The sequence below is a fragment of the Chiroxiphia lanceolata genome, chromosome 14 (assembly GCF_009829145.1).
Source record: "Chiroxiphia lanceolata isolate bChiLan1 chromosome 14, bChiLan1.pri, whole genome shotgun sequence".
Classification (NCBI taxonomy): Eukaryota; Metazoa; Chordata; class Aves; order Passeriformes; family Pipridae; genus Chiroxiphia; species Chiroxiphia lanceolata.
In genome coordinates this window covers 13,965,527-13,984,405 of record NC_045650.1, presented here as the reverse complement: position 1 = coordinate 13,984,405, position 18,879 = coordinate 13,965,527, and the positions used below count along the sequence as shown (strand labels likewise).

The following is an 18,879-nucleotide window of genomic DNA, read 5'->3' as shown; positions in this document are numbered from 1 at the left end:
ATTCTATGACTTACCTGAAATAAGCTCTAACAACTCTTTATCTGAGAATGTACAGGGAAAACTTTAGGATGTCCTAACAACCTTGAGATGTATCAAATTGCATTAGAAATTGAATCAGAAAGAGTAATTACAAGGGAGTTTGTGAATGTAGTGCATTGATTTATTTTTTATTCTATATTAGGGTCGACCAGGACCAATTGGGCTTCAAGGACCGATAGGAGCACCTGGATTTACTGGCCCAGAAGGTTTGCCAGGAGCAAAAGGTGAGAGAGGAGCAGTGGGCCCCCCTGGACCAGCTGGACAGAAAGGTGACAAGGTAAGATCAATGGTTACTTTTCTGTCCCTGCTATAGATCTATGGCCTTGTATATATTTTTGGATGAATAAAGATAATCTTAGACTACCTGTCCAGGGGTAAGAACACAACAGCATTTCAAGTATTTCTCTTTAGAGAATTGTCTGCATTTATTTTTGAATGAGAATACAGATCCCAGAGCTGCTGAACACTGTACCTGTCCTGGTAGGTGAGCCATAACCCAATGACTATTGCTGTTGCAAGCAGTCTTTGGCAGGTACAAAGTTATTTCTAACAGAAAGAATATTATAAACTATATCATATTAAATGGAGTAGCCTATAAGGGGTAGGTGTCAATGATTGCAGTGTGCAAGAATAGGCAGAACAGAGAAATGTCTCAGTGCCCACAGGATCCGTCCTGCTGTCGCTTCTTAGGAAGGAAGCATCAAATGGGGAGTTTGGAGCTAGTCAAAAGAATGAATGGAAGTATGAAAAAGTGCTTTCTGTAATAAAGAATTGGATATATGTGGGTAGTTCATCTTCATGCTGCACCTGGTTTCTAAAATCTGGAGGATGTCTGGGACATTGGGACACAGACTTGCATTCTGGGACTATCTAGAGATCTTGCCAGTCTGTTTGATGCAAAGTGCTGGATCCTTTAACAATTGGAACCAATTTCCTTGCACTCAAAATATCCCTTATTTACTCCAGAATTGGTTTTGTCCACTGAAATGGATACATATGCAATACCAGCATGCCATAAGATATTCTCTCTCTCTTTATCCTTTGTGGAAGCAATATACTTTACCTTTCCAAAGCAAGAGCAATTTAGGCTGGATATTCTGCTTACACAGTCTGTTTTGGAACTATCCAGAGCAGAGCAGTAAAACCAACAGTGTGGTTTTACTTGTGACTTGGGCAGGGTGGTCTGAAGTTAATTCAGTGGTCTGTGTATCTCTGGGGGTCCTATCCACATACAGACAGAAAAACACATAAGTTCTGTTGAAACTCTTGGAAAGTCAAGTGTGACACTGAGAGTTAAGTTTATACCAGATTGTTTATTTTCCTGGCATCTTGTTTTCCCCAGATGTGCAGTAGGAGATTATATTTTTACTTTAAATTGCCTGATTAAAACATTCCAGAAACACTCATTTGGCATCCAGTCATGGTCAGATGCTCAGTTCCCATCTTCACTGACCCCTGTGGTCAGAGAGAATCTGCATGGGAGAGTTTGCTCATTTTGGTTTTGAAAGCTGAAGTCCTAAACCAAAAGTGTGGGAGGAAAAAATATCTCCCAGGTAACTGCAATATCCCGACTGATGATGTGAAATATAATGTGTACTCTTTTTTCTCAGGGTCCAATGGGAGTTCCAGGATTTCAAGGCATCAATGGGATCCCAGTAAGTTTGCATGTATAGATATAAATTACCAGAATGTTAGTCACAAACAAAAGCACAATGAGACTGTCCTAGCACATCCATAGTGTCCCTTGCAATTGCCTGCTTCTCTCTGGAGGACAATGGCAGTGTTTGTTAGTTCACCTGGTGATTCCATGCTGCTTTGTAAGAGGTTTGGATCCTCTTATAGGATAATAGAAAGTTGACACCTTTGAGGAAGTGAGCCTGAGTTACATGGGGATCCACTGCATCACTGATAAGCTTTTCTTTCAGCCCCATGTTCCCTCAGCACTATGTCTATATCATGCAATCACAGACTTACAGAATAGAAAGGGATCTCAGAGAGCCAAACAGGCATGATCAGCTGTGCTTCAGGACATTCTTAGGAGGTATTTCCTAGTCAATTCTTAAAACCTTGTGATGATGGAGATGAATTTCTCTCTTAGAAAAGCTTTGCTAATGCCTAACTTCAGTCTTTCGGCAGTTTAAACTTCTTAGTTTCTCTCACTACTAGTTAGGAACATGGAGAGAAGGTTGTTCACTCTTACTCTGTGGTAGCCTTCTACTATGTGATAGCTGTTATCAGGTTTCCCTCAATCATCTGTTCCTATGATATGATTGAAAACAGTGATGAGAGCTAAGGCTCTTCAGAGAATCCTTACTTCACTAGGCTCTAGTTCTGGTTTAGATCAGGTGATAGAGGTAGCTAACCACGGTAACCACTTTCCCTGACCATCAAGAATTTCTTGTTTCTTCCATTCTTTAGGACTTTAACATTCTAGTGACATTTGTTCACAAAAATTGTGTGCCTAGAGTGTTTCGACCAACTTTCTTTTGCTTTGGTTTTCCCTAGTGATTTTTACAAGGATTTTTGCTTTACCTCAGGTGAATTTTAACCAGGCCAGCTTTAGAAAGTTGCCCCAAACTTTCTTGCCCTTCCTACATTATTTAACTCATCCTGCTTTCTCCTTCTGATATTAGAATTATTTTTATTTTCTTGATGACATTTTTCCATTTTCTGTATCATTGTGCCTTCAGACTGTACTGATACTCCTACTCATCTTCCTAGCTTCCTCAGCTGGCCAGGAGCTCCAACTGTTGAGCTGTGTTTTCTTACTTCCTATCAACTGAATTGTTGTGATAGATTGGCTGAAAATGTTCAGTTGGCCCTATAAATGAGCTTGCTTGATTCCAGTTCCTTCCTGGCCCTTGTCCTTCACTCCCCCTCTGCTCATCCTTGCCTGTTTTCTCTCCTACTCTACTCCCTTGCTGCTATTTTTTTTTTTTTTTACCACCAGCCAACTCTCTACGTTTGAAGAGAACAAGCTGTTCCCATAATACTTAATTTAATTGAACACACTGTGGGAACATGCTGTTCTCAGGGTATTTTTGCAGATGAGGCTGTGGAGAAAGGGGATTCCCAACAGTGAGGGGAGGCAGAGATACAGCAACAGCCAATGCCAGGTAGTTGGCAGCGACAGGCATTCCAAGGAGTGAGTAGGGAGGCAGATGAGAGGATTCAAAACCTCCAGCATATCAGCATATGCAGATCTACTCTCTCTGCTTCACAGTATTCTGCAGGTGGGTGAATGGCAAAGAGGCAGATTTTGCTGGTCATGAACAGCAGAGTGCTCAACACTGTGTCTCTTCTGTGCCACAACTGCAGGGCAGAAAAAGGGGGAAGGGGAACTAATTCCTACTGGTTACATTCTAGCCACTGAGATAAATGCTTCCATTGTGGAGTGAAAATAGCACCCGCCACTGCTTGAGAAAATATTTTTACTTTTGCCATTGCACTTCAGGGTAGGGAGTAGCTTGGGTTTGTGAAATGTATACAAACATATGCACATTATATGGATGTGTGAAATTCAGAGCAAAGGAGAGAGCACATGTGTGTGCTGATAGATGAAAGAGAGAAGTGAAAATATGTTGCTTTCTCTGCACAAGAATTCACATCTGAATATGAAGGGAGATTCTCTGTAGTGTGCTGGTATGTTAGCCTGGGCAGGTACAGTTTAGTCATCTCCAAAGGACTGCAAGATGGTTATGCAGAGGGGAATCCCACTATTGACCTTAAGGGAAGTGGTATTCCACAGAGTTCCCTTGGGGAATGCGGGTGGCAAGTAAATCATGTTGTTGCAGCTGGCCTGACTAATCCCTTTAACCTAGTAAATACAGCAGCTACATGTGTTTATTGCTGGGCTTTCATGTCACGCTGTAGAAGAAACCCTTAAATCCTTGGCCCTACTCTGGAAATTTATTTTTTCCTATAGGACAAGATTCAAGGACAGCTCTGGCAAAGGCTGGAACTGGGAAATGTGTATGGCTTTTCATGAAATGTTCAAGAAGTTGTAGAAGGAAATATTTTTGTGATAAGTGAGCCCTTGTCTGTGCCACAAAAGCCAGAGCTACATGAAGAGGCAGTTTTGTGACCCTCCTGGAGGAAACACAAGCACTTGGTGATGGCTGTAGAAAGGCCAATTTGCCATAGAAAGGCCACTTTGCCATAGAAAGGCCACTTTGCCGTAGCAATCCACAAAACTGTTTATTCATTTAGGTTTGTATTCACCCTTAGTTGCGTTTGTTTCTCTGTTTTTAAATATTTGTTGAGGTCTTCTCTTGGGATTGCCTTTGTGCTGTTTGATTTAGAAAAGAGGTCCCTTGAGATCACAGTGTCAGTGTACAAGCAGGAGTCAGATAAAGTGAGGGCTTAGATAACCAGTTCAAGTTTCCTTATCTGTCTCACAGGGAATGTCTCCTTTTGTGAGAACAGAGACCACAAGCGACCTCTCCAGCCTGTGTTTTAACTCAGATCTGTAAATTAGTCACCCTGACATGTATAAGTAAAGCCTGTGAGTCTTCTACCTTAGTCAGTTGAGGTGCTTGTGTTGAATTGGCACATCTGCCAAAACAGGAATTAGAGGAGGTGAAAGAAAGGAAACTATTAATCACCATTTTTTTTCAGGTCAAAACAGCTCTTTAAATCAGTATTTTAAATCCTTGGGGAAAAGGTTCATTTAAGGCAGACTTTACAACTCTCAAGGAAGTCAATTGTGGGTGTTCAGTATCTTCTCAGGTAAGGTTCTTAAAACAAAACATTGTGGATTCTGATAGCAGATTAGCTAGAAAGTAGGAAACCCTGTGGATTTTTTTCCTAAAGCAAGAGACAACATGTGTATGTGTGTGCCTGTGTGTCAGTCTGTGTCATGCTTTGGCTCAGAACCACAGATATGGATGCCATAGGATTAAGTGACGGGCACAGATTTATTGAGCACACATAAGAAACCACTGTGGTCAGCATAACTGATGTCCTCTCTCTGTGAACCCTTCTCACACATTAAGAGGATACCAGAATCCTTTGGACCATTTACAGTCTGGGGCAGGAGTAGGAGATCTCACCCAAAGCATTTCCCAGGACATGAGGACAGCTGCCTGCCAGGGCTGGCTCTTGGCCAACACTAAAGCTTTAGCAGCTTAGCTCCCTGTGTCTTGCTCTGAGGGGCAGATGTTGGCCCTTCAGCTTCACTGAACCTTGCAGCTGGTCACCTTATGCTGTAACCAGATATGTGTGCACTTGTCCCACATAGCTCCTGGTTTTGCTGATGCTGTAAACCAAATGAGAGACCTGGTAGACACTGGTGGGTTGCCACTGATTTGTTCCTGCTTTGGGAACCAAATTAAATAATTTCTGAGACAAACACAAGTGGCAATAAATTGGTGCTTCAGCTTATTCCTGTTACTTTGCCAGAGCCTGGCAAGTCCCTGCTTGCACACCACATGTGGATATTTTGACAAACAGACTTTAATCATCAAAGCAACTGGTACTATTAATGCAGTGGTGTCTGATGCTAATGCTTTGGGATGACTTCATTCCATGCCTTGTTAAATCTCAAATTTAAACTTGTTTGGGTGAGCTGCCTTGACCCTGTGGTTGAGATGCACCTGCCATTCATTCAGTTTGTACCTTATTGACTGACAGAAAAAGCAGATCTGAGCTCTCTCCATTTTGTTGGCACAAATTTCAATGCAGTTGTCAAATGAGCTGGACCAAGGATCTCATCTAGCTGAAAATTAACCCCATTAAGAAACAGAACAGTTATTTTTCTGCTGTGTTCATTTCCTTCTCTCACTCATCTCTTCTGCCTGTGCCTGTGCCAGCACAGGGAGGAGGTAGCTATGAGTAAGCAGGAGTGTGCAATAGTACTCCTGGCAGCAGCTGGGACCAGTGATCAGCTTGAGTATTTATGTAATTAGGGCCTAAGTTGCTCTACATCCTTGGGATAGTCACTCTGCTACTGTATGCCCCCAGCTTCCCATCCATAAAATGAAGACTATAGCATTCCTACATTTTTGCAAGGGATTTTAAGATCCTTAGATAAAAGGCTTTTCATTACTGTCAAGTTGTGATTGAGTTTGGTCAGAGCATATGCTATTGGCTTGGGCTGGGAAGACCTTCAGTGATGCAAATGTGTTTTGTTTTAAGTGTCAGGCATGAAGGATTGTTAATGTTCTGCTTTATCTCCATTTTATCCATGTTTATTTTTTTTACTTTGCTAGTGTGAGTCATACCTTGTTTAGTGCCATATCTTAAGGATGAATCTTTGGGATCAAACAAAAGTACTTTTGGGATGAGTCAAGATCAGTGTGTAGAGAGAGGAGGGAGAGAACTGTCAAGTTACCGATACTGACTCCATAAGTTTAATTTTATTTCCTGCCTCAAAACACTGTCCTTGAGCACCACAGGACTCATTTATAGGAAAAGGAGTATAGAATAAGGAGCTGCTTGAAACCTGGGAAATGTGTCTGATAGTTCTGCCTTTGTGTGTTCTACCTCAAATACCTGTATGACACTGAAGAAAAAGTAACTAAAGTCTCAAAATTTGATTTCCTTTTCACCAGTACCATGAACTCCAGTCAAATTAGCAGAGCTGCACCAGGGCAAAAGAGGTGGGAAATCAAAGTTAGGTACAATTGAATTCCGCTCTGCTTGATCAATAATTGGTATTACAAATACTTTTTTAAAAATTTTGTTAATTTAATTGGTACTTTCTCCCAGTTGCTTTGCCTAAGGTTTAAACTTCATTATAACAAGTAAAGCTGTTTTGCTTGAATGGCCTGATGCTGGAGCTTTAACATCTGTTGATCTATTAAAAGAAAGAATCCATGCTGGAAAGGAAGAGGAGTCACTGAAACTCTAAGCAGATTGGAATTATAAATGCTCAGTATTGTTGAGTCTGCCTCTGCTCTTGTTTTCACATGAGCAACTCCCATTCCTGGTGTCAGGTGCACCCTTGTGTGCTGTTTAACACTGTTACATGCCATATGTTTCAGAACTGCTGTGGGATGAGTATTGCCCTTTTGGGACCTACTCATGCACAAGTTATGTACTTCAGAAAATTACCCCTCGGAGAAAAAGGTAATCAGATGAATGCAGCCAGTGTTCTAGGATTTAATCTTTAGGGAGGATAAACAATGCTGGCTGAAGATGCTCGTTCTGTTGCAGTCTGCCATACACTGAGCTTGACTGAGAGTTGTGCATTTCTTTTGGGTTGTGTTGCCATTTGGAAGGAGGAGAGCAGTTTTCTGGAGACAACAGTATTACTAATAAAATAATTGATCCTGTTAGTCATTCTCTTGTTTTCCCTTCACACAGGGTCACCCTGGGCAACCTGGACCTCGAGGTCTGCCTGGCCTCGATGGCTGCAATGGTACCACTGGGAGTCCTGGCATTTCTGGATCAGATGGGTTTCCTGGCCTACCTGGGCTGCCTGTACGTCCCAACTCAAATGCAGTGCTCTGTAGTCACTAAGCCAGGATTTACTTTTCATGACATTGCTGGAGAAGTAACTGCCAAGTACTTAGGAAGAACCCAGATAACCCTGAGTTTATTACAACTGCTAGAGCTCAGTATAATTTTCTTACTGAAATTCTACTCTGAGGATAAAATGAAGATCCTGTGGATTCAATATGCTCCCACACCAAATTATACCATTGTCACTGGCACTATTCAAACCAACTCAGAAGAAAGTGTGGGACATCTTCTATCTGACATGTTTTAAGTTAGTGGATGCTGATTCAGGAAAGGATGTTACCACATGTTCAAGTCTATTCATCAAATTTTGGATACCTTCCTTCAGGTCTTAAGATAGCCAGAAGCTTCAGAATCACTGATTGCTAATAGAATTCACTTTCCAGGGTATTTATTTTATATGTATGTATAAGTAAGTATATCTTTTACTTTTGAAAACACTTCTCTACCACCAGGTTGGAGTTTTATCTTGTCTGCATTGGATACTTTAAAGTTACGTGTTGAATCCATTCAACTGGGCTCCCCTAGAGCTCCACAGGGAGTGGTGCTCATCCAACCTGGCCTTGAACACTTGCAGGGATGGGGCAGCCACAGCTTCTCTGGGCAACCTGTCCCAGTGCCTCAACATCCTCACAGGGAAGAATTTATTCGTTATATCTCATCTAAACCTGCCCTATGTCAGTTTGAAGCCATTCCCCCTTGTCCTATCACTACACCTCCTGACAAAAAGTTCCTCTCCAGCTTTCCTGTAGACTCCCCTTTAGGTACTGGAAGGGACTCTGAGGTCTCCCTGGAGCATTCTCTTCTCCAGACTGAACAGCCCAGCTCTCTCAGCCTGTCTCCATAGCAGAGGTGCTCCAGCCCTTGGAGCATCTTCGTGGCCTCCTCAGGACTCACTCCAACAGGTTCACATCCTTCTTAGGTTGTGGCCTCCAGAGCTGGATACAGCACTCTGGGTGGGGTCTCATAAGAGTAGAGAGGGAAAACCCTCTCCCTTGACCTGTTGCCCACACTGCTTTGGATGCAGCCCAGCACAGGACTGGCTTTGTGGGCTGCGAGTGCACACTGACAGCTCATATTCAGTTTTTCATCCACAAGTACCCCCAAGTCCTTCTCCAGGGCTGCTTTCAATCCACTCAGCCAAGCCTGAATCCATGGTTGGGATTGCCCCAGCTGAGTTGCAGGGTCTTGCACTTGGCCCTGTTGAAATTTGTGAGGTTTGCATGAGCCCACCCATCAAGCTTGTCAAGGTCCTTCTTGGATGGCATTGTTATGCAGATGAACAGGGGGGTTACACCATGTCAAACGAATTCAAATGGGATCTAAAGTTGTCAAAGGCCTAAAATAAAAGGGAAAGCTAATATAAGCAGGAAAATTCCAGAGAAGATGTTTGCAGAACCTTGTGTTTCTAAAGCTGCAGGAAGTCTTTAGTTCTCACAATAGCACAGCTTCTCTGACAAAGGATCAGTGGTACTTTTACAGTTTACTGGAGCCAGGAGTTTGCCTTGTTCATTATGCTGAATATAGATTCTTTCAAAACTAAAGCAGTATTTTTTTTCCCCAAAATTTATTTTTTACCTTTTTTTTTTTTTTTTAAACCAGGGTCGTCCTGGCCCAAAAGGCCTTAAAGGAGAACCTGTTTTTGCTCAAGGTGGTCTTAAAGGAATGAAGGTAAGACTTGTCATTACACAGGGGAAAATGCAATACAAGGAATACTTTGATATCCTACAGGTTGCAGGGCTGATACTGCAGGTTCAATTGCTCATGGTGTCAGTCCTGAGTGTCTTGGGCATGTCTGAATGCAGAGCTGTGAAAAAGGCCCAAGAATTACTTTATTAATGACAACACAGGATGCTCCCAGAACTTGGAATTGCTTAGTCTGTGCAGAGGTCTTGTTCCTCCCATGCTGAGATGCTCATCCTCTTCCTGCTCAGTGCATGTTATGATTCCTACTGTGAGACTCAGCTGCCTCCCAGTGTTTTTTTGTACTGGAAGGTACTAGTAAGTAATCAGTGATATTCTTGGTTTACATACATGAAATCATATTCCACTTAGAGTATTTCATGTTTTGTGGCTGTGAAGTCAATAAAGAACTTACCCTGAAAGGTCTGTATCAAGTCTGTAATTATTTTTATTTTTATTTTCTTGTATAGAAAATACAAACTAGGTTCTTGAACAGGTTCTTGAATATTCTTATGTAAAAAATTTGGTTCTCTGTTGCCTTGAAACAAACACTCACCAGCCTACCATGATTTTGATTTTTGCCAGAAGTACTAACTTTAGAATAAATCTACAAAAGACTCGGTACCTCTTGTGGTACTGAGTTCAGCAATTTTTAGCAGCCTTATGCTTCATTAAATATTGAAAATATTAAGAAATTTCCTCTGTCATATAAGGCCTTTCACACTGACTTTATTGGTCAAAATTAGGAACTCTTGTAAAATTCTACCCCATTATATACACTCACAAGTTGGTAAAAGTTAAGTAGGTCTCTATTTATTTACTACTATATTTATGGGAAATACAGATAGTTTTATATTATAATGGTATGCTTTTGCATAATTTATAGTGGTCTTATAATGGAAGGTTTTATGGTGTGTTTTGCAGTGTTTTTACAGTTAATAATTTTTTAAAATTAATTTTCTCTTGTTACACATAAATAAAATGGTTGTAATTTCTCCTGAGTTTTGGAAGCTCTCCATTACCCAATTCAAATATGGTAGCACAGATTTCAAATTACTTTCCCATTTACACTTGACCTGATAATTTTCCTTGACCTGTGTAATTTTTGCTCATTCATTTATAATTTCTAGGGAGAAAATGGTCTTCCTGGATTGGATGGAATTCCTGTAAGTTATTTAATTTGAGAAATAATGATTTTAAAGAATATTAATTAGGTACATTTTCATGTATTAGTTCTCAAGGACACTTTTCAGATTAGTGGGATGTGTGTTTACATGTGATAGCAGTAGTGTGAGCAGTTCCAGCTCTGTAATGGTAAGAGTTGATCCACATTATGGTGGAGGAAGTCAGAATTATCTATTCCATTATTCCTTTTTCAAACCAAACTCCTTTCTACCACTGAACTCTGTAACTTTGATTTCCAAAATACATCTAATCGTGTGAAATAGATTGTTACAGTATTTAAATTGGCATACTTAATTAGGGGATATTATTTAATGTTGGTTGGGATTTGATGGGGTAAATGCTGCACATACACTACTTGTCCTCTGTTTTCCTTGTAGGGCCCAAAAGGTTTTCCAGGTCCAATAGGTTCTACAGGCCCTATAGGGTTACCAGGTTTGCAGGTAAGAGACCTCAAGCATTGCACTTGTTGATAGAACAGTTCAAACTCTTGGTGGTTTTCCCTCCTGGTCTGCATTTGTGTCCTGACAATGTGCAGTCCTGAAAGGATTGAGCACAGCTGACTTCTGGAGTGTCCAGAGCAACAATCATGAGTGAGGGCTCCAGCAAAGCTCTAGGGTGCTGTGTACAAACACTACATTGTACTGTTCTGAGCCCTTCCTGGTCTCAGGACTAGAGGGAATAGTCTGATCTCTGCATGTTCAGAGCCTTTGTTACCCTGAACTGTGCTAGAGTTGCCTTTTCAAGATCCTACAAGAGAGTTTCCATTGGGAAGAGGTAAAAACAAGCTACATGTTTGTTGACTTTAAGTTGAAGTTTGCTCTTAATTAAGAACAGTGCCAAAGGGCTGTGCTAGTAGAGATGTGAAGACTTAAGACCACATGTATCACTTTTGGTTGGGAGACAAGAAAGTTCAGGTACCACTGCAGATCCCAGCATTGCTCCAATTGCATCCTAATTAAGTCAAGAGGAATAAAATCTTGCTCTTGTTCATATCTAGGGTCCAGTGGGTCCTCCTGGGCCACCAGGTCCGAAAGTAAGTACCTACCTTTCCTGTCTTCCTTTTACACCTCATTGTTGTGTTTTTAACAGTGCTGTGGGCCTAGAGGATAGTGATGATGTTTGTTGCTGTTGTTTTATTATTCATTCATCCTGGTTTTTTTCCTCTCCTAGGGTAACATGGGATTAGGCTTTCAAGGAGAGAAAGGAGAAAAGGTAGATGAAACTTGTTCTGTTATGGAGGGAGCATGAAATAATACTCTAGTGTTCCATCACAGCTTACTCCTCTAGAAAGTTGCTAGATTCCAGCATTCTCTTCCTTTCCTTTTTCTTTTCCTCTCTTGGACTGATTAACAGTCCAAATACTAAAGAGTCTTGCTGGTTCCTTATCTCTTGGTACACAAAAAAAGAATGGGAGCTTTCTCTGGGTGAAGAAGAGGAAGGGGAAAATATTGAGTATTTTTGTGGTTATCAAGACATGAGGTCCTTAGACATCTTTTCAATCTCCTTCTTTCAGTTGCTTTTAACTCTCACCTCATTTTGAATTTTTCCACCGACTTCATTCTTTTTAGCTTTCATGATATTCTTTGGGCCAACCAACATGTAATTTATTGTCTCAGTACCTTAAATGGATGTCCTGCATTCTGTGTGAGAATTTACACTGGCATAATGGGGCTTCTTAAAGTTCTCAATTTGAGACTTGGTTCTGCTGCTGTTAAAATTAATTCTCAGCATTCTACATTTCTAATAGTTCCTTCCCTTTTTTTCTCTGATATTTCTCCCCAAAGTTTTTCTGGAATGTTTTCCTGTTGATTTAAGTGCTGAGCCTTTTCTTTTTTTTTTTCCTTGCCATATTTTTATGCCCACAAGTCTTTGGAAACAAATGCATTTTGGTCATCTTAATTTTCTTTCTGAACTTCTGACTTCCATGACTAAACCCCTGTGCCAAGCATTCAGGCACACAGATTTAGATACATGAGATATAATTAGAATTGTTTTTCTTCTGATTTGCAGGTCACTTCCATAGAAAATTAAACATGTTCTGCATATGCTAATATCTTCCTCTTTTATCAACAGGGTGATGTAGGGCTGCCTGGTCCTCCAGGTCCCCCACCATCCACTGGAATACTGGAATTCATGGGATTTCCAAAAGGAAAGCAAGGAGAAAAGGTCTGTAAATGCAGTTCACAGACCCTCTCCCTCCCCATGCTCCAAGAATTAACAAAATTACTGGACAGTGAGAGCTCTTACATTTCCGAATCAAAAGAATTTTCTGTACTAGTTTGTTCTGTCAAATGGCTACTGAATAAAAATATTCTTAGCTCAGAGCACTGTGGGCCATTACAGAATGCACACTTCTCAGAAGGAGAAATCTGAAAGCTATTTAAGGTTTTCATCATTAATCCTAAAAATAAATGAACTGTAGTCTGGTTTTGTTAGATTTGTGAAATTGTGTCGACTGAAGAGAAAAACTCCAATCAATTTAGAAAAATAAATGAAAGCTCCAACTCTTGCTTTGATTCACAGTACTCTGAAACAATCAGATTTCCCACCTTTATTTTGTTAGTCTGGAATTCTCTGAGGTACATATTGAGGTCATCAGTGTTTTTATAAAAGCTGTATGGATCTTGTTAAAAATTCTCTACACACATTAAAATTAGGCATATTGAATTAATCTGGGACCTGTCTATCTACTGAGAGACACTTTGTCTGGTACATGGTGACACAAATCCAGTGTATTTGCTGATAAACAAATTACAAGGCCTTGCTTTAGGTGTCAGGAGCATGAGGGGTGGATTGGGGAAAGTCTTGCTTTCACAGGCACAGTGATTTATTTGTGCTTATCTCTTCCCCCTTGTCAGGGTGAGCCGGGCCCTCAGGGATTACCTGGAGACAAAGGATTGCCTGGCATTCCGGTAAGGACAGAGAAGTGTTTTTAATATTTACCTACTATGAGTTAGATGGTTCCACACTCTCTGAATAGCTCACAAGACCTCCACAGGAGTTTCTAGGCACCAGAGAACTTTGAAAATCTGATAAGAATGTCCACAAGACCTTTTGCTGAGTGTAAACTCTAATCTGATATTTTTTTGTGCTGTAGATACAAGGGAGATAATGCTGTCCCACTGTCCACTTAGAAGGCAGCCAACATTTCAGAGGAAACTTGCACGTAGCTGTACCAGGGACATGGCCACTTGATGGCAGTGTTCTTTGATGGCCCACAGACATCTTTAAAAATTCTTTTTTTTTCCCCCCTTTAATTATGTCTAAACACATCTTTTGTTATTTTACTTTAAAGCTGTAAAGCACATGCAGAGCTTTCTGTCTGTCTACATATACCCAGTTAAAATGGGCTGTTTAACATTAGTGCTCATAAACTCAGCAATGCTAAGCATCTTCTCTATATGAATCAAGAGCAACAATTTATCCATGGATTCCAGAGAATTATTTCCCAGCTTATAATCTTTTGTAAACAGAGGTTGTTTCGCTAAGCTTAGGGAATAAATATTTTGAGGAACTTCAGACTAATAAGATAAATTGTTTGCCAGTTTCTTCAATGTACAGATGTTCTTAGCAGAAATACGTGCAAGAAAAACCTGTACATGAAGTACAATTTGTTATTAGCCTCTTTGGACATGCTCCATTATGTGCATGTTTAGCTTTATGCATCACAAGAGACCCATTGAAGCTGGTGAAGCTGAACATATGTGCAAACTTAACCTCAACCATAAGATATTTTAAGACTGAAGCCTGAAAATTGCTTAACTACTGTAACTCTTGCTGAAATTAAATCCCGGTGTTCTGTCTCTGGATTTGACACTTCTTGCTGACTGGGAAAGCCGCCAAACATTTCCAAATGTTGAGCATGAAAATGCTAGCTTTGTGTCATTCTGAGGCTTCAGAAGTGAAAAACGTGCTCTGAGCATTCCCCTGAGCTGCCAGTGTTAAGAAATGAGATTTCAAATAATTTCTAAATGTAGAATGGAATACAGAGTAGCATTGGCAGGTCTTTGCTGTGCCTTGCATTTGAAACTGGAATATGTACCATGATTTAAATGGATGGAATTCTTGGGGAGTGAAGAAGGTACTGTACTGCACATCCTACCAAGACTGGTTGATAGAGATTTTCTTCCTGGGGCAAAATAGTCCCAGCAGAAACAGTCAGTTCCCCTTGTCTCTCTGTTGTACTGTTTACGTTAATAAATTGGTTTGTGCTCACTTTACTTAGGGCTGTGCTATTCAGTTCTAAACAGAACACAGATTTAATGTTAATATCTTTCCCCAGGGATTTGGAGGTGTTGGAGAAAAAGGAGAAAAAGGTGTGCCTGGCTTACCAGGTGGCAGGGTAGGTAACTTCACAAAGTCCTTAAATGCCTGTTTTTAAACATATGAAGTGGGCCTTTCATGAACAGAAGCATTCCCAAATCATGTAGGAGTCTCAGACACAGGACTGAGTCCCAGAGTAGCCAGCACCATACAACAAGAGAACCAGTAGATATTATCTCAATAAAGCCTCAGATTAAAGGTGAGATGAAGATGTACACAGACAAGGCAGCCCAAGAAAGTCATATGGAAGTATTGAGTGGAGGGCTTGATACTGCAGGGCCAGTGTTTTGCCAGTTTTTTTGAAAGCTTCACAGAAAAGGAAGCTTGCAGAAGTCCAAATGAAGATAATAAAGAGGCCTTGCACATACTTTAATGAGCTCTTAGCCAGTTCCAGAATCAGCAATGAGAGAACACAGATAGATATTTGGGTAAAAAATGGGGCAAGCTGGCAACATATGTTGGTCTGTCTGGTCAATGAATGTGGAAGTTAACAGTGTGCTCAGGCACACACCAGCCATAGGTTCTTCAAACCACCCTGACCCTGCAGAGATGTGCTTATAGACAACAGGAAGACCAAGGCATTCTGTTCTGCATATGCAGAATAAATTGTCAGATAGAAAGTCTTTATAATTACAAGCTAATGACCTAACTTCTTAGGAAGTTGAGACACCATGACCTAATTAACTTGAACTGCCAATTAGAAAGACAATGGCTAAATAAGATAAGACTTCTTTTATCAATTATTCTGTTAAATTCTTCCCATTATGATTGTTAATATATGAGAGATAGGAAAATCAGTGGTAGTTTCTCTTTCTGAAAATTTTTACTTTTCATTCTTTTGTGCTGAGATATTTGGAGCCTGATTTAATAAGATGAACCTGAGATGAAGCCTCTGAAAGTTAATTTTTTTGACTGCTCTAGGGTCTTTTGGGACTGGATGGATCTGATGGGATTCCAGGGAGAAAGGTGAGATTTCTTTTTTTTTTTTACTGTGCTTACAGTTACAGAAGCCATCTAACTGCTTAAGGTTTACTGACTTCCTTATCTAGTGGCTGCAAGTTCTCTGATGGATTAAAATAGTGAAGCTAAGTAGAAAGCCCATATAAAACTGTAGATCTCTTGATCTGTCTCTCTAGTTAACCCTGTGTGGTCATTTTCTTCTATGTTTTATGTACATCCTTTTCAAAATATACTGAAGTTGAACTCCAAGGTGTCCTCCTGGTTTGCACATCCTTATGCCTGCTCACAGATTCTCATCATCTTTACAGCAAGGGAGGCCTGAAGGAGCTCTAATGTGAGCTCCTTCATTTTGTGATTGTGATTCATTTTGTGAATGCTGAGAAATTGATGCCATCAGTTTTCTCTATTTCCTCTTCAGATGTTTGGTAGGACAATGAGTTGGTTTTGTGATTCAAGTTCAAGCACTGGAGATGTCTCAGCTAACAAATAATGCCACTTATTGTCTCACTCTGTATCAGTGTTCCCTGTGTGATTTCACAGGGTCATCCAGGTGTTCCAGGCTATCCAGGACTGGATGGAGTAGAAGGCATGAAGGTAACTTCTCACTAAAGCATTGCTTTTTTAAAGAAATAAGTATTGTTGCCCTAGTTAAACCTTCTCTTTGCCTCTGTATCACTAATTTTCAGTATGTTTCAGTTCCTCATTTACTTTATTGTTAAGCATAAAAGTGATTGGTTGTTGAACTGTGGTATTTTAATACTTTTTCAATGTTCAGTCATGCAACTTCATGACTTAGAACTGTAGATGAAGCCTTTCTGGTCTCCTTTATTCTTTCACCAATGCCATATTTACTGGACAGTTGAGGCAAGATTGGGTGGAAGTAAGTGAATGTTAAGATAGCTGTCAAGGCTGTCTGAGATCTTAGATCTGATAATGTAGAAAATTATGTGTTCAATTCATCATACTGGAGATAGACAATGCATAGCAGACATTTTCTGGGTATCTCACAATTTAAAGAGTCAGACAGCTGTAAACTGAGTAGAAAATGATTGGATAGTAGTTTGCTGTGAAAAAACTGATCTGCCACCAAGATTGCTCTGTGGTTGGTAGACATGAAATACAAGTATAGAAGGGGTTTTTTGGTTTTGGAAGATGTAGTAGTAGAGGTTTATGTACAAAGGAATATTACTTGAAGAACAACAAGTGTGCGCTGCCTTGACTCACTGCATGGTGTTTATATGATAAATATGGTGGTAATTTGGACAGCAGTCACATTTTGCACTTGCTGTTTCAAAGAGGATCTGATACTCTCTGGGAGTATCAGTGAGAGGATGGAGTGACACTGCAGTTTGTCACAACTTGCTTGTTCTACCTGAATGATTTTATGGAGCAATACATTTTCATGGAAGCTCCTATTATTGACATTCAGGATTCCAAGGCAGCAGATAGCTGCAGTGATGAATGCTTTTAAAAATGAGTATGTTCGTAGCAGCTCTCTCACTTTTACCACAAGGTGAACAGATATCATCTACCTGATATCAGTCAATGTGCTGATACAATAACTGATCTCCAGTACACATTGTATATACAAGTCCATGCTTCCTATGGAGGTAGTGGGATGCCTTCAGAGGATAGCTGGATAGTAGCAGCCATCTTATCTGAGGCAGCCATCAGCTTCATCAGACAGGAGGGTGTAAGTCAGGACAGCAGATGATTATGAATACCAGAACAAAGTGAATTCTTCACCAACACAAGGAATGATGGTTAGAGAATGACCACAGACATTGGTACCACAATACAGTGTGTTTCCTGACAAGCACTCCTCCTCTCCATCACCCATCTCAGTGTGGCATGAATCTGTTCTCTCTGCAGGGTGAATTAGGTGACATCGGTCCCCCAGGCCCTCCTGTCGTTATTGACAGGGAAGGTGTAGTCATTTCAGGTACCCATTTCCATTTTGTTTTGGAACTCATCTAAAGCACTTTTTCTGATCCAAGTTTCTTTCTTACTGTATTTTACCACTTCTCCACACTGTATATTGGGTCTAACCCATCCCTTGTTATTCTTCCTTTAATTTCTGTATTGTTGGCATACCGATATGTTTGGTCCTTTGTTTATAGCTTCAGAGTTTACAGAAAGCCTTTCATCCCCACATTGCAGGATGATCTGTTTCAAGGCAGGTTGACATTTCGTGCCTGGGAGGCAGACTGAGCACAGGGTGTGTGCTGTGTCTACTCTGTCCGTCTTCAGTGTACCAAGGAAAAGTGGCTTCCTTGTGTTGCTTGGTAATGGGCTCTGAATGTCATTCTGCTGTTATTTATTGTTCAATGTGGTAAAAATATTGTTGAGAAAATGAGCTTAATTGATGCCACAGTTGATTGAGGCCTCAATGGGAACAGTCTGTGAAGCCATAAAGGTAAGGGGACAAATTCTATGGTCTCTCCTTTCTTCTTCCTTCACATGTAGTCAAGTTTGAAACAACCTCTATAACAGCTCAGGAGGACTTTTTCCCATTATTATTAACTTTGACTAACAGGCTTTCTGCTAACAGCTTGGCAGCCTTTGCTATCCATGAGATCAGTGGCCGCTACAGGAATTGACTGAAGAGTTTTCCAGCAGAAATTCTGAGATTTTTTTCCTTGTTTTCCTCTTTGTCTAACAGGTGCACCAGGTGACCCTGGAAACCCGGGAATACCTGGTCCTCCAGGAGATGAAGGGATCAGTGGTTTACCAGGCCTCCCAGGAGCTCCAGGGTTTCCAGGCCTGGAGATAGGTAAAGCAGCTGCTTACAGTGCCCTTACAAGCTGTGTGCTGTGTTTTTTGCTGGGAATTATCTGGATAGTGGCCTGGAGATGGTGAAGGTATTGGAGCAAGCCTGTCCCTGCTCCTTCAGCTGACTGATTTGCAGACTTCTGTATGAGAAATAGGAGACAGGGATGTCACACAGGGAAGCCAGTTGTGTTGACCTGGATGGGAGCAGAGTTAGTGCCACAGTTATGACAGCCCAGGTAGGTGTTCATGTGTGACTATTTGGTGTAGCAGTGCACACAGGAGGCTGTTGTTTGATTTTCATTTTGACTGAGTTGGTTGGCAGAACCCTTCCTACATTTTAAATCCTAGTGAATGCTTCTTAAATTTTTTTAATGATTTTTCACGTTTGCAGTAAAGAGCAAGCAGATTGTCTAGATAAGCCCATGGCTGGTGCAACCCATTTGCCCCATCAAAGAG

General features: G+C 40.7%; 1 protein-coding gene across 3 annotated transcripts in view; it reads left to right on the top strand.

Annotated features, from left to right (window-relative positions):
• COL4A6 (collagen type IV alpha 6 chain) overlaps positions 1-18,879 on the top strand; it is a 115,545-nt gene that overhangs the window by 72,280 nt on the left and 24,386 nt on the right. For 2 of the 3 annotated variants that reach the window (XM_032701778.1, XM_032701779.1), the window contains exons 4-18: positions 182-316; positions 1,650-1,694; positions 7,345-7,461; positions 9,103-9,171; positions 10,314-10,349; positions 10,746-10,808; positions 11,366-11,401; positions 11,539-11,580; positions 12,442-12,534; positions 13,227-13,280; positions 14,651-14,710; positions 15,613-15,657; positions 16,192-16,245; positions 17,524-17,593; positions 18,314-18,424. In XM_032701778.1, coding sequence (XP_032557669.1) covers positions 182-316; positions 1,650-1,694; positions 7,345-7,461; positions 9,103-9,171; positions 10,314-10,349; positions 10,746-10,808; positions 11,366-11,401; positions 11,539-11,580; positions 12,442-12,534; positions 13,227-13,280; positions 14,651-14,710; positions 15,613-15,657; positions 16,192-16,245; positions 17,524-17,593; positions 18,314-18,424 — 1,030 coding nt within the window. The remainder of the gene's footprint in view (positions 1-181; positions 317-1,649; positions 1,695-7,344; positions 7,462-9,102; positions 9,172-10,313; positions 10,350-10,745; positions 10,809-11,365; positions 11,402-11,538; positions 11,581-12,441; positions 12,535-13,226; positions 13,281-14,650; positions 14,711-15,612; positions 15,658-16,191; positions 16,246-17,523; positions 17,594-18,313; positions 18,425-18,879) is intronic. The other variant, XM_032701780.1, reaches the window with a different exon arrangement.